The sequence below is a fragment of the Desmodus rotundus genome, chromosome 4 (genome assembly GCF_022682495.2).
Source record: "Desmodus rotundus isolate HL8 chromosome 4, HLdesRot8A.1, whole genome shotgun sequence".
In the NCBI taxonomy this organism is placed as follows: domain Eukaryota; kingdom Metazoa; phylum Chordata; class Mammalia; order Chiroptera; family Phyllostomidae; genus Desmodus; species Desmodus rotundus.
The window spans coordinates 108896432-108912047 of record NC_071390.1 but is presented as its reverse complement, the minus strand read 5'-3'; the positions used below and the strand labels follow the sequence as shown (position 1 = coordinate 108912047).

The window sequence follows — 15616 nt, the reverse complement described above, 5'->3', positions numbered from 1 at the left end:
TTTCAGCAGCTTTGTGGAAGAAACGGTCATGTGGAATAAAAAATCCGACACTATGCTGTTAAGACTGTGGGTCACGTTCTGGCTCAACTTCTAACTGGGCGACTTTAACCCAGTCACTGAGCCCTCCAAGGCTGGGAAATCCGTCGCCATCTCAACGGGGCGGCGCGCGCACTCCAAGAGAAGGGGCGTCTCCGCGCAAGGCTCTTGGCTACGCCCACTCGCAGGCCGGGGGCGGGGCCGGCCGGGGGCGGGGCCACCCGCGGAAGTCCAGGGGAGCCCTGGGCCTGCTACCCATCCTCCCTGCGGTCATCATGGATGGGTCGCGCGCTGCCTCTCGCCTGCGCGTAGTTCTGGGCCACCTCCGCCGCCCCTCGGTCGGAGCTGTAGTATCCTTTGGACTGCGCGGGGCTCGGGCTGGTCTCCTGGAGGATCGCGCGGCCACCACCGCGCCGGTTCTTCACCTTCCTCCACCCCCGGGTCCCCGGGATAGTCACAGCCCTTTTCGGCCGCCGGCACGAGCGGACGGGGCGGGAGGGCGCAGCCCCAGTCGCCGAAGCTGGCCGCTTTGGGCTACGTGGCGTCATTCCAGCACCCGGCCCTCTTAAGGCCCCGGTTTCCCTGCTTGTCACCAAGGGGGCCTGCTCTCAGAGGCCTGGTCATTTCTTGAACTGGGCCGCGCGTGACCTCCACGCCTGCCAGAAAATCTAGAAACGTCACAGCGAAGTCGCCCGGTGAGCAGGAGCGCAGCGAGGTGGTCGCAGGAGGAGCCAAGGCAGACCGGCAGGTAGTAAGGCCTCAGCGGGGAGCCCCGCTCGTCCTCTGCAGGGAGCTCGCCCTCTGGCCTCCTCCGTTAGCTCTTGTCTGAGGAGCCCAGGGCTACGACCCCTACAAGTTTACACTGTGTTCCGGAAAGGCCTTTGTACCCTGGGTCCACCTCCTCATTCAGCATCACGAGTTAATCGGGAGGCAATGAGTGCGCTGTGGTGTTGGGTCCAGAAAGATGTCACTACAGCACAAGACACGTTGTCAATCAAATTGCTGTATGGAGTTGTTTTTGCTGCTCTGTTCTCTTTCAGGGTGCACTTTTGGAAGCTCCCTACAAAATTGAAATTGCTCATTAAACGACCTGACTAGCCTCTGTCTGCCTATATATAGGATCCTACCACCTCATAAGATGTTTGATTATACTAGCAGTTTCTTTTACTTTCACTATTGCTCTCCCAGCCGAGTTCCAAGAAGCAATGTATTCAGAACCACTGTACATTTAAAATCCCATCCACAGACTGATGAAGGGAATCCAGGGGATTACATAATCGCATTTTACAGGTGAGAAAATTGAGGCTAGGAGAGATTAACACTCTGGGCCAAGGTCATTTAATTAAAGCAGTGGTTGTCTTAAGTGTGTTCTCTGGACCATCAGCATCACGTGGAAGCTTGTTAGAAATGCAGATTTTCAAGCTCACGTCCGACCTAGGGAATCAATGTATGTGGGAATGGGTCCACCTGCTGTTTCTGACACAGGCTCAATTGAGAGAATCACCACTATATTGGGATAGATATAACTGGAACTAGAATTAAGGTTCCTCGTCCAATCTGTTAACTACTTTTAAAATTTGATATTCTGATCCTGCTGGTTCTTGTTATAATAGTGTCAAGGTCAGAATTTAGTGTTTTCATCTGTATTTCTTTTCTTTTTCTCCTTTTCCTTCTCCTCCCTCTTCCTCTTCTCCTCCTCCTCTCCTTCGTCTTCTTCACTGGAATGCTGACATTTGAACTGTCTTGGCAACCACATATTTCTGAGAAGTTGACAAAGGTCATTAACTTCTTTGCCACATGGAAAACAGACAGGAGTTAGTAATTCTGACTCCTGGCCCTCCTTTCTTTTGGACTATAACATTGTTCCCCGTTGAATAAAGACGTCGTTTAAAAATAACATGTGTATGAGTAGTGACATTCTGAAAATAACTAAAGATGAAAAATTAAAAGGAAGAAAAATACATGCTAAATCATGTATTTATCTTACTGGACAAAAAAAATAGAACTGCTGGTTCTTTAAGATGTTTACACTTATATTCAGCTGTGTCGATCATACTTTTCTTGGCATCATTGTTTATTTTATAGAATATTTTTAAACGACCAGCCAAACTGTTTCTAATATTTTGGACTGGATTCCAACTAAGTTAAATACCTCTTTTGAATAGCACATGTTTCTCCTTACTTCTAGAATTGAAACTTTCAATTTTTATTTGTTCAGCAGCTTAGTGGAAGGAATAGTCATGTGGAATAAAATAGATGGAAGCTATGAAGTAAAGAGTGTGGGTCAAGTCTTGGCTCAGTCATCTTCTGTGGGGTGACCTTGGACCAGTTCCTGAGCCCTCCAAACCTGGTTTCCTGCTCTGAGTGGTAGGGCGCATAACAAAGTTCTTGGGCTTCCAGCCACCTCCTTAGGTGACTGTGGGAATGAAATGAAGTGATGTAAGCAGCAGTGTGTGACTGTCATAGGTTATGTGTGTAACCAGCTTGCTTGATATCCATTAGGACCAGTCTTCCCTGTGACAGCCAGTCCTGGGCAGACTGTTGTTTCTAGAAAAGGTTGATTTCTAAATTTTTATTTGCCTTAACTCACATCCTAGATAGCTCACTCCACTTCAGGGGCTCTTTCTCCTGCCAGTTTCCATCCTCAACAATTCCAGTAAGTAGATCTAATTTTAATGTTTTACCATACAATGTATATAAAGGTTTTTTTAGTGGTAAGTAGGATATAAAACACAATATATCACATTGTCTGGTAAAAATTTATTATGCAAGGCCTCCACTTCCAGGAGGAAATTAGAACAATTAGAACAATTGTAATTAGAACAATTGTATTAGAACAATTACAACTGTTCTAATAACAGTTGTAATTAGAACAATTGTGGAAAATTTGGAAGATTCTGATTTTAATTTTCTATTTGTATTTTAAAATTCAGAAGGGAGGAAAAATATCAGAAAGGGTGCAATCTGGTTTTTAAAATTCAGGCACAATATATCTCATTTAAATTCACCTGTCATATGGTCATAGGTTATATTAGCTAGCATCTTTGGTTTATCTTAAATGACCTTTGAAGAGGAAGACATTTGAGCTCCATGGAATATTCATACACAGCCACAATTCCAGCTAGAGGAGCAGACTGGGTGATTTGATTTTGTGTGTGTGCTGTACACTTACTTGGATTTTGTTACTTTGATTTCTTTGGAGAATGCGTGAACTAGACATTAAAACTATAAAATCTACTGAATTTGTTGCTGATCTGCAAAACCATACCTATTCATTACACACAAAAAATTCAAATCAGAGAAATAGCCTTGGCTGGTGTGGCTCGGTGGATTGAGTGGCAGCCTGTGAATCCAAAGGTCATTGGTTGGATCCCCAGTCAGGGCACATGCCTGGGCTACAGGCCAGGTCCCCAGTTGGGGGCGTGTGAGAGGCAACTGATAGATGTATCTCTTGCACATAGATGTTTCCCTCCCTCTCTTTCTCCCTTCCATCCCCACTCTCTAAAAATAAAATAAAATAATAAAATCTTTCTTAAAAAATTGGAGAAATAGAAGGACTTTAAAAATTCATACATAATTTCATTACATAAAAGCAATCACTTAATTTTTTTTGCACTTTGCACCTTTTCTTTTTTACAAATAGTTTCTGAGTTTTATAAATTGTCATATTTTATAATAAGCATTGTCCTTTTATTATATGCTGTTCATTTTTAATGCCTGAGTCATATTCCATTGAGTGGAGATGATATAGTTAATTATTTTTCCATTTCTTGGAGACAGTAGTCAATGATTTGGATTTAAAGCTTTAAATTTTTCTTTCAGACTGTTTCCTTGAAGTTTTCGAAATAGAAATGCCGAGTGGAGGAATATCACCATTTCTTGGGTTCTTGATACATGTTGTTAGGATGTGATTTTTAAATTGGACTTATCTGAGATTTATTTTTTCCTTTAGGTATACTCTGGATAATAATGTTCTTAGCCTAGAACAGAGAAAGTTTTACGAAGAAAATGGGTTTCTTGTCATTAAAAATTTGGTATCTGATGCTGATATTGAACGCTTTAGGTATGGTAACTATTTGCTATTTTACAGAAATACATGTTATGTATGTGATGGGAATATAGTAAGATTAGCTTGTGCACATTCAGACATTGTTTAGTGATCTGGTTCCTTAGAAAGTGGTCAGGAACGTGGGCTCTTGAGCCCAATTGGCTGGCTTTAATCTTAGCCCCGCCACTCAACCCTGTGTGTCCCAGGACAATTTACTTAACCTTTCCATGTGTCTGCTCCCACACCTGTTAAATGGGGGTAATAATGGTACTTATGTCCTAGAGTCGTCGTTAGGGCTAAATAAGGTAAACATTGAGAGAAGATTTTGAACAAGGCCTGGCACAGAGTAAGTGCTACAGGAATGTTTGCTATTATTCTTCAGATATAACCAAACCACATGTATTTCCCCAAATGGTCTGCTAAGCTAAGGAATATTAGAATTCTGATTGTGAATTCCAGCCTCACAGTTAGAAGGCAGGGACTTCTGAGTTGGCCATGTTCTCCTCCTTTCCATCAGAATTATTCAACCTGAGGCTGGAGACCAACTTAGTGCAGAGATCCCCATTCCCCAAATCTGTAAATCTTTCCCAGAATGGGGCCAAACAGGTGCTTGGAGACAGCAGTAATGACATCATTTGCCAATTTAATTTTCTAGGAATGAGTTTGAAAGAATCTGCAAACAGGAGGTAAAACCATTTGGATTACAGATAATGAAAGATGTGACCATTGTAAAATCAGGATGTGCTGTAAGTGAAAAAGTGGTTACCAAGATCCAAGAGTTCCAAGAAGATGAGGAGCTCTTCAGATACTGCACTCTCCCTGAGGTTCAAGACCTTCTTGCATTTTTTTTTTCTCTAAGTTAATAGCCCATTTGCACACTTGCCTCTGAAGTCGGGGTTTTTTTTTCCTTAGCATGTGTCTGCTGTGGCCTAGAGCAGTGGTTCTCAATGGGAGATGGTATTTGCAGTGTCTCATGATACGCTTGGTTGGCATACATGGACAAGGAGGGATTGTGTGTTACTGGTTTCTAAGGCGCTCAAGCCAGGGATGTTGCTAATGGGGCCTAGGGATCCTATAATGCACAGAATAGCCCCCTCCCCTAAACAAATGATTATTCAGCCTCAATTGTCAGTAGTGTCCAGTTCGATAAACCCCACTCCGAGTTTGTTAATTATCTCTGATTGGAAAGGGCAGGCATTCTGTGTTAAAGAGCGAGTCTTTCTTATGCTCAGTATAGGCGTAACGAAGGGGTGAAAATGCTGAGGCTATTCACTGCAAATCCATTTACTTGTTTGTTTATTTTGTTTTATGAACCTGGTCAGCAGAGCTGTGAGTGTGTTTTTAAATTTGAAGTAGTTTTTAAAAAATTATTATTCTTTAGGTACCTATGGATATAGTCGTACTTTTAAAACTACTGTACATTATTCCATTGCACACATTCGTTGTGCCACCGTTCATGAACCATTCACTTAGAATGGTTTTAAAGGAGACATTCCATATAGTACTTATTAGAAATTATAACCAAAGCACTGTTTGTCTCATGAAGAAAGACTGTACAGGTCTGTGATGCTTAGTCCCTTGCTTTGGTGACCTGAGGGGAAGTGGCCCTTCTGGACCATCCATTTACCTCAACCTTAAATTGTGTAATGGACATGGAAACTGTGTGACAGGTCAAGGATGAAAAGCTCAAGATAAGAGACAACTTGTGGCAAATGAAGTGTTACCAGGATTTTTAGATTTTCTGTGTCTCTGAAGTGTGAACCATGTATCTGGTGGTTCATGTAATAATTTTTAGGACGTATGCAATATTTTAATAGCTATCTATTTCAATGTGTGTTGAAAAATAACCAGCACATCTAACCCATGATTTCAAGAATTTATTAATTGGAATAAGACCAAGTAAAAGGAGTTAAAGAAATTACTAGCCAACTATAGTGGGAGAGTCTGCAAAACACGGCAGAAATGATGAGGACGGCTTGTAACGACTGAGGTTAGAAAATACTGGCCTAAGTCAAAAGCAAACAAAAAACGGCAGCCTTTATTAAAAGAACAAATATCAGGAATGACTCCTAGGATTTTTGTAACATTTCAAGTGTTTCATACATGTATTACCAATATCCCTTATACACAAGAGATCAAATAGTGAGAAAGCAGTAAAATGGGCTTCATTTTTTGGAGTCAGACAGAATTGGAGTTTGAATATCAACTTTTTCATGTAACCAGCTTTGCTAACTTGAGCAACTTATTAGCTCCAGTCTTATTTGTGTGGGATGTTCATTTTAAAGGATTATTAATTAATGGGGACACTAATTTCCAGGGATTACTGTGAGGCTTAATTGGGCTCTGTATAAAGTTCATGGCAGATAGTAGGAATTCCGTGTTGAGTCTTTTCTGCTTTTCACCCCACCCAAGGAGGGTTAGGTGATGGGGGCAGCACCCTGGCTGCTGGAGCCCGTGACTAATTCAGCCCTCCCTGTCTCATGCTCTCATTGCAGCTTATTCTTTATAGCATGTATCAGAATCCCAAATGCCCATGTCATTATTTGTTTAAGATCATTCTTCCCACCAGACCATAATATAAACTCCATGGGCTGCTGTTCTTTCCTCTGGGCCCCTCATGACAGCTACAAGTGCACTGCATCCTTTTCATAGTCCCTTCCTGGGAAGAGTCTCCCTGAAGGAAGAGGAAGCTGGCCTCTAGCTGGGCAACTGTCGTCAGCTTTGACTGAGAGAAGAGTATACCTGTCCTTCCCAGTTGATCCCTCCTAGGAACTTCTATCTCTCTTCTATAAAAAGTGGTTAGGTTTCCAACAGGCTCCAAAGAGCCTGTCAATTCAGAGTGTTATAAATTCCCAGCGATTTCCAAGTGCTGACTTTGTCATGCTTTGTGTGCGATGCTGTGAAATACCAATTGTTCTTTTCAAACTATTGTCATCTTGGTTCTCATAAAGACAGTTGTACTTTGTGCCACGTGCCTGTGCATCGGAATTCTCACAAGCTTTTTTCCCCCTTTCCTTAGATTCTGAAATATGTGGAGTGCTTCACTGGACCCAATATTATGGCCATGCATACCATGCTGATAAACAAACCTCCAGATTCTGGTAAAGGGCTTTCATTTGTTGAGGAGGAGGAAAAAAATGTTTACTTAAAATATATAAGGTTGATGTTCTAACTAGAGCCATGTGTATAAGTGCTAAACTTTTCACAAAGGAATATGTGTATCATTAAAAAAGAGGCAACGGGCCCAAAGTGGAGTCACTTGTGCTAAGCCCACATCAGCAAACCAGCCTTAATGCCTAATCTAATTGCAGTTTTCATTTCCCACAGAACAAAATCTTAACCAGTCAATCTGGAATTTCCCACTCAGGACTAGTGAGGTAATCTGCCTGATAGACCCCTGCCAGCTCCTAAAGGAAGGTGACCTTGCCTGAAACAGTCCATTCTTCGCTGGTAGCTTCCTTGTCCCTCCACCTTCTGCCTACCAAAGGCTTTCATTTTGTACAGCTCCTCCAAACTCCTTTCCATCTGCTAGACTGGATGCTGCCTGATTCATAAATCGTATAACAAAGCCAATTAGATCTTTAATTTTACTCATCTGAATTTTGTTTTTTTATAGTGCTTTAACTCAAAATAGCTTACATCATAACAACATTGAAGTATAATAGTGATTTCAGATTATTAACTTTAGGGTTATTGCTGGACTTTCAGATGACTGGATTCTTTAAAATGCAGGGTAATAAACAACAGTTCATATGACATAAGCTCCTGTCATTCAACACCTCTATGCTTTGTTGACCATTCTCACCCGTAATAGTGTGGTTCTGCCTTCCTGATCTGAAGACATTATTATTACAAACAAAAAACTACTTTTATAAATCACATACTATAGTTGTTTGTAAAATTTCTTGTGCTTTGCTGATATATAGCTCCTAAAACCTCACTTCCCAAGAAACTGATTTGAAAGATAGAACCGAGGAATCTCCATTTTATTAACCATCCCCAGAGACTCACGCAGAAGGCCACGCTGAGAATTCTGCTATACCAGCAGTAGTGAATTGGCCATTAGCGATCCTTTAATCTTTCCTACTTTTTCTTCCTCCCAATGGCTGGGAGAGGTTTATGTGACAGGCCTGTAGCTTCACATCACCAAGTATCTCTCTCTCTGGATGTCTTGCCTGGAGAGATCAGGTGGCCTGGGGAATCAAACTCAGGGAGCAAAACCGGACAAATATGTAAATGTGTACCTCTGAGGATCAGAGGATCATGGTACCTCTGATTCTACGCAGTGATTATACACCGAATGCTTCTATTTAGTTTGGTGGGGAGACCTCTCAGAGGCCTTTTATTCATTCATTTAGTTCATTAATTAGTTAAATTTTTTACACTAGCCACTTAGCAGACTATCAGGGGACCTCAAAGTTGACCACTCTCTTCAGTGTAATTATTCAAACTTTTTATTTTTATTTGTGGAATACTAGGCTCTATGCCTAAACCAGAGTTAGGAAGGAATAAAGCACAATAGAGATGATGGCATATGTACGACTTGCTAGAAAATAGTGTGTGTACGTGCTTGGCTACCGGAAACCCAGAAAAAACTATAGCATCCGGAGTCCCTGTGTTGATTTGATATTCCAGTTTGGTGCTTATCTCTCAAGGTTGATTTTCTAGAATATTATTTCATTCGTTTGGTTTTTGCAGGATTAGGTCATTTTTCTGTTTTTTCAGGCAAAGGAGAAGAAGTCTGAGACTTGAGCGTCTTTTAACAGCAGGTTGCATTTCAGGCGAGAAGACATCCCGCCACCCCCTGCACCAGGATCTGCACTATTTCCCCTTCCGGCCCAGCAATAAGATCGTTTGTGCTTGGACAGCCATGGAGCACATTGACCGGAACAACGGCTGCCTTGTGGTGCTCCCAGGCACACACAAAAGCACCCTGAAGCCACACGATTATCCCCAGTGGGAGGTAGGTTTGTGTAGCAGCTGAGTCTTCATTGGAATCTTTTATTGTTTCAATTTCCCATCAGTATACATAAAGAGTTTTACCAATGATACAGCATTTCTGTTCATAGTAAAACATTGGTCTAGGATTTGGAATTAGGATCAGGGAAAATTCAAGGATGTCAGATAAAATACTCATTCTTGCACTTTCAACAAGGGTTTGAAAGCCAGTCAACATGGGGAACTTGGGCAGGTGCTTTAAGATCCAAGATTATAGAGCCTAAGGCAAAGGTAAGACATAAACACTGCAAAACCAGATGCATATGACAAGTGCCAAATAGGTCTTACACACTGATTGATGGCTCTTGGAGTAACAAAGAGGGAGAGGTCATTGCCTCCCAGATGCAGAGACCAGCAGAGGCTCTGGAGAGACAGAGCAGTGTTCTATCGCATGGCCGTTCCACAGTTTATTGATTGATGCTGTTATGATATTGATATCATAACAGTTTGTTGATATCAACTGTTGACGCTGGAGGACTGTTAAACACTTTTGAGCTCCAGAGTGAGGAGATTAAACTGGCTCTTCAAGAATGATAATCTAGGTGTGTGTCACAGTATGCATTGGAGGTGTAGGAATCCAGGGGCCGGGAAACCAAGTTTTAGGTTGTTTATAACTTTCCAAAGTTATAACTTCAAGGCAATAATGTCTTGAAACTCCATAATGATGGTCAGAATGGAAAAAGCACCTGTTTTTAAGGCAGTAAGAGTGACTGCTTCTGTAGGAAGTAGCGAGAATATGGTTTTAAGGACTTCTATCTCAGAATTCATGCTCTGATCATGAGTGCTAAGGAGAAAATTTGAGTGGATTCTGATATAAAGTCTGAAAGTATGAGATGTGTCAATGAAGGTAAGGTTTAGGAAAGGTTTGGTGCAAGCAAAAGGGAGTGTTTGGGAAAGCAGCAGGGTCATGCTGCATCTGTGGGAGGCTGACTAGCTCTGGACGTTTCTGCTCGGTGGAGAGTTGGGGTGGGACATCTGGCATGGGCAGTTGTACCCTGACTTTGTCTGGTCTCTTCCATCCTCTGCTCAGATTTGAATCTGAGTGGCTGCAATGAGAAGTCAGATTGGCTCAGCTTGGGTTACATATCCACCATGGCCAGGAGAGAAGCGCACTGGGTCGAAGTCCTAACACAGGCCAGTAGGGAAGCAGTCAACCTCAAAAGGAGTTTGGGATAGTCTTAGAAAGGCAAATGGGATGCTGCCCTCCCTCTACCCTAGAACCACCCCCCCCACCCCCTCATAAAAGCTTGTAAACTTTAAATCACTTTTCACTGTAGTTTTTAATAAACACATAAACATTACCTAAAACAATAACTAACTTTGGAAAGTTATAAACAATGTTTTAATTTACTATCCTCCTTTCTTCATTTACTCTGAATGTGACATGAGTGGTTTCTGAGCTCAGAAAAAGTAAGCATTTTCTCCCCCTTAGTGTGGGACAATAGCTTCTCAGAGATACTCCCGAGTAATAGAAGAGTGGTTTATGCAAAATTCCAGGTGAAGAGAGTATCATGCTGGGAAAGAATGATCATAGATCTGGGCTGGAAAGGAGTTCTGTGTTAACCAAAAAATGCAAAGCTGATCTAGAGCTTCATTTATTATTCAGTTTTCATTTGGAGAAAAAAAAACTGTGATTTTAATATCAACACATGACTTTTTTTAAAACCAGATGTATGAGAAGATTTTGTATACTTACATCTTTTAAAGAATTGACTTTATTTATCTCCTCTTGCAAGAACTTAGAGAACCTTTGCTTTTCCGGGTAAGCCATAAAGTTTGTAATTACTGGCCTCCTCCAGGACAGACTACTTCTCTTATGTGTTCCAGGGGAAAGTTAACAGCATGTACCATGGGATCCAGGACTATGACAAAAACAATGCCCGCATGCACCTTGTGATGGAGAAGGGAGACACTGTTTTCTTTCACCCTTTGCTCATCCATGGATCTGGTCAGAACAAAACTCAAGGATTCCGGAAGGTATGCATTAACATCACCACACTTTCCAAAGATGAATGGTTAAACACAAAAATGTCAAGATATATTGAAATTTAAAAGATTGTCACTTTAAACTAGACGTTAGTCCAGTTTACTTACTAGGAAATATACTTGCCTACCTCGTGCCTTTTTTCTCATATCAGTAAGAAGCCAGGTGACCTCAGGATCCCAACCCTGTTGATATTGAGTCCTGATCATTCATAATTGCTTTCAGAGTGAGAGTTTCCTTGGTAGCTGACAGCCTGTGCTTCAGAGGCAAAAACCATGGGTGACAAACTAAAATAATAAAACTTGGAATGCCTGTAGCTCATAGGAACCATGTAAGAGGACAGTTTATATCATCACTATTAAGAAAAATATTATTGATCTAAAAGAAACATTCTGAATTGGCTGCCTAGAAATCACGTAGAGCAGACAGCCATGTTTTTCACTCCTCAGTCTTAGAATATTTTAAATGATATGATTTTATTGCTCACACTAAAAACTGACAAATTTCTCATAAATTCCCAGATTTCTTGTTTGTCTAAAATTCAGCACATCTGGTGGTGCTGTGGACTTAAATTTTTCCCATGATAACATGACTGTCAACACTAAATAGTGGGAGTTTCTATGGGGCTGAGTGAGGCCGATCATTTGGTACAGCAACGCCTTCTGTGTCCCTGGGGCCAAGGTTGAGTTATCAGATTGCATCTCTCCTTCATTCACATTTCCACCAGGCTCAACAGGGCCAGGATGGGGGTGAGGTGAGAAGGCGCTCTCTTCAGGGGCAAAATTTAAGGTTTGGGAGCGATGACTAAAAAAACGCAAAAATCCACTTAAATATTATTCTTTACAATAATACTTTTAAAAATACAAATTACTACAAAACAATTTGTGATGAGCACAATGCCAACATTTTAAATAAAAACAAGATTAAGCTCTTTGCTAGCACAACCCTCAGCATTGTGCAAAGGAGGGAATAGGCACCACAATACAAATAAGGAGAATTTTAATATACTGACTTTCCAATTTTTCAATATTTTTTGAACCACTTTAATGTTTGGAAAAACATTAATCATTAAGAAAACATATCAGTGCATATAGGAAGGATTCACATTTCCCCTTTTGCCTCATGCTCCATGGAGCTCAGCATGGCACTGGGGCTCACGTGGGAAATGGAGTCTGTGGCCCCACTGTGTAAAAATGTGATGGTTTGGGCAAAGTAAGATGTCCTTCTGACAGGAGTGCTCACCTTCAATAACTCACCTGTGACTGGGAAGGTAGTTTTAACTACTGCCTTGCAGCAGATTTATTTATCACTTTTTCAGTAATGGGAAGAGCCAAGTAACTCCTGCCTTGCCTTCATAAGGAAACAAGATGGGTATCTTACGGGAATGCTATCAGACTTTAAATGTCCTTTTGATTCAAGAGGGGGGTGTGTGTGTGTATTATTTTCCTTCAAAATGTCTCCTTTTTTTTTCATAATCTTTGGCCATTGAAATAACAAACTTGATTGAGTAATTTCTGTGACTAAGGAGATGATGAAAAAACCCCGGAATACATTCCTTTTTAGCACTTGGGGCTCTCCATTCCTTAGAAAAATAAAATGTTAAAAAATTAAAGACCTCTTACTAATTATGTTCTCTGCCCCATATATACCTTTTTTGAAAATAAATATCACAGCTAGTTAAAAACCTCTTGTAATTTTTCAAGTAGCTTTTAGTTGGGAGTCGGGCAAAGGGAGGGGAAGCCACTGAGCCACAAAGAGACTGATTTAAGACTCAACGGAACAGCTTTCAATCTAGAAATCAGCGGCTGAGTAAAATAACTGACTTTCTAAATGAAACCTTGCTTGGTTGCTGGTACTGATGGTATTTTTCCCCCCTAATATTAATTGGTTCACTTTGCCCAGGCAATTTCCTGCCATTTTGCCAGTGGTGACGGCCACTACATCGATGTGAAGGGCACTAGTCAAGAAAACATTGAGAAGGAAGTTGCGGCGTTAGCAAAAAAATTGCATGGATTTGAAGATGCCTCTCTGAAGGTACGTGTATGAAATGACAAGGTAAAGATCTCAGTTTTTTTTCTTCAGATGCTTAATAATTCTCATACATGATTTAATTTGAAAGCTTGGGTTGAGAGCTCATTGAAGAAACATGGCTGAGACCCACTAGAAATGACCATGGATTTCAGTTTCTACCTGCTTCCCTAACATGGGGGGCTGAGAACGTGCTGTCTTCCTTGTTTTGGGGCTGTCCCAGGATACACAGCCTACCTTGTTGTAGGACGGACAGGTAGGGAAGAAAATAGAAAACAGATTTAGAGGACACGAAATGAAGGACAAAAGGCTATCTTCTGAAAGCACATGAAAATATTTAAAGGTTTGGACTGTTAATTGTACTCCTCCTTTATTTGTACAAAATAGAATATTTATACCTTGGGAATCCAACTAGGCTCCCAGGAAGCAACTTCTTGGGCAACTGTGAGTCACTTTGCACCTGAATTTAATGAGAGGCATATCTTGCATGTAGTGGAGATTAAAGATCACTAATGCTTATCAATAAGAGGTATGAGACAATATTTTATATGCTTTCCTAATTCATATGCATCACTTGTAAATTATTTTTTAATTAGTGAACATGCAATGCTGTTGAGGATCAATAAAAAAATTATCAGCCAAGGCAAACACATAAACATATTTGCTTTGTAAACTATGCACATTTTAACACCTGAACAAGGAGCTGATCCTATTTTTAAAATTTACATTTGATAATCATAAGTGCATGCATTTCCTGTGCGGGAGACATGAGCCCCACACAGACTGCACGCAGTGATAACTGGACCCTCCAGTACTGTGAAGAGTGTTGCACACCAGGGACAGGCTACCGATGTTGGGGATCATTTTCTGAATACCTTCCCAGCTCTAGAATCTTACTCCACTCTTTCCCCCTTCTCCCCTTAGAAGCTGTGAATGCACCCCATATCTGAAGATGCTCTGACTTCACATTTGCAGATCCTAGGAAGTACTGTCCTCTCCCTTTGTCCAGTACTTAAATGCCTTACAAAGGCAACATAGTTTGGCAACTGGGGGGGCTTCAATCCAACACCGTGACAGAAAAAAAACTATACATTAGTTTGAGGTTTGTCAATACTGTACTAAGTGAATTACCTCCTGTATCTATTTTAATTACTCTCTTAGTTATAGTTTATCAGCTTTACTTAGAATAACAATACAAACTTCTGCTCTATAGCTCTTTGTAAGGTACAAACAAAAGCACTTTCATATTCCCCTTCCTATTTCTTCACCAAAATCCAATGGAGTAGTCATTATAGCTACATGCTTATTTTTTTTTTCAGTCTGCACCTGAGGATATGTTTATTGATTTTAGAGAGAGAGGAAGGGAGAGAGAGAGAGACATTGATGTGAGAGAGAAACATTGATTGGTTGTCTTCCATCTACGACCTGACTGGTATACGGCACGATGCTCCAACCCACTGAGCCCCCCGGCCAGGGCTGTAGCTCCACCCTCTTAATGAGAAAATAGAGTCCACGAGGTTGGGCTGTTATGTGACAGAGCTAGACTTCAGAGTCAGGTCCAATTCCCAAATCGTTCTTCCAACCATATCTTGCTGGTTGCTTAAAAAAAAAAAACAAGCAAGAAATAAGAAATAAATTAGAAAGTCTGAATTGTTTAATTAAGAACAAAGAAAAGAACAAATAAACCATTAACCTATAGCATCATCTTCATGATTATGATCTAATCAGGAGTAGATCACTCAGAATGAGTCAGGCAGATAACCGAAAGGAAGACAGGAAGATGGAGGGGAACTGTGCTGTGACCAAGCATAACACTCAGCCCGTTAGGGTACCCGCAGTCACCAAGAGTACCGAATACGGCAGGGCTGACCGTCTGGGGCCCCCTCTCTTAGGTAGTTTAACATGATATTAGGTGCTGGCCAATGAATTAGTCAGAGTCTCAGAATATGGTTTATTTTCTTACTGATACAACTTTACTGTGGAGGCTTTTTCCCTTTATTTAACTATTTGTAGATGCTAGAAATTTACATTCTTTCTTTTATAGTGAAGAGACAAGTTGAAGAGTTCCATAAACTCATTTTGTTTGGCATTATTTCCAGGATATTTGGAGATTCCGAGCACGGCTTGTGAAAGGAGAAAGAATCAATCTTTGAAACAGCCCTTTGCTATAACTCTTTTAAAGGAAATCAAAATAAAACAAGGTGTCTAAGGAAAATATTTTCTTAATGAGATGACATAATCTTTTCTATCATTTGTTAACAAAATCAAAATGCACGTGTCGGGTACTTAATTGCATGTGGGTAATTTTGCAGCGCAGCGGTGTTGCTTTGATGAATATGAAATCAGTAAAAGTGAAATATTACCATCTTAAGGAAAATAAAGTTAGGTTTACAACCAAATAAATGTGATTGCTGTATAATTTAAGTGTGTTAGATCTGTTTCTTTCATTCAATTAGCTCTTTACCCAAGCAGAAATGAAGGTTTTGAAACTCAGTCTATGTTGAGTTTTGTATCCCTCTTCT

The 15616-nt window shown here is 40.8% G+C and overlaps 1 protein-coding gene and 1 long non-coding RNA gene across 2 annotated transcripts; both read left to right on the top strand.

The window, feature by feature from the left end:
* The first annotated feature begins 238 nt into the window (after nt 1-238).
* PHYH (phytanoyl-CoA 2-hydroxylase) lies at nt 239-15513 on the top strand. The gene is made up of 9 exons (XM_024580534.4): nt 239-386; nt 2634-2692; nt 3989-4099; nt 4740-4908; nt 7104-7185; nt 8866-9047; nt 10910-11059; nt 12969-13100; nt 15194-15513. Exons 1-9 carry the CDS (start codon nt 312-314, stop codon nt 15245-15247), a joined length of 1014 nt encoding a protein of 337 aa, XP_024436302.1. The 5' UTR covers nt 239-311; the 3' UTR covers nt 15248-15513.
* LOC123478536 (uncharacterized) lies at nt 393-2627 on the top strand. Its single transcript, XR_006653749.2, has 3 exons — nt 393-784; nt 1077-1326; nt 1805-2627. It is a non-coding gene; the product is annotated as an uncharacterized lncRNA (long non-coding RNA).
* Nucleotides 15514-15616: the final 103 nt, after the last annotated feature.

Excerpts from the sequence above, each read along its gene's own strand:
- PHYH (XM_024580534.4), top strand. The coding sequence starts at position 312 with ATGGATGGGTCGCGCGCTGCCTCTCGCCTGCGCGTAGTTCTGGGCCAC. Across the intron at positions 2,693-3,988 it reads TTCCATCCTCAACAATTCCA|GTATACTCTGGATAATAATG; the intron begins GTAAGTAGATCT and ends TTTTTCCTTTAG. Across the intron at positions 4,100-4,739 it reads GCTGATATTGAACGCTTTAG|GAATGAGTTTGAAAGAATCT; the intron begins GTATGGTAACTA and ends TTAATTTTCTAG.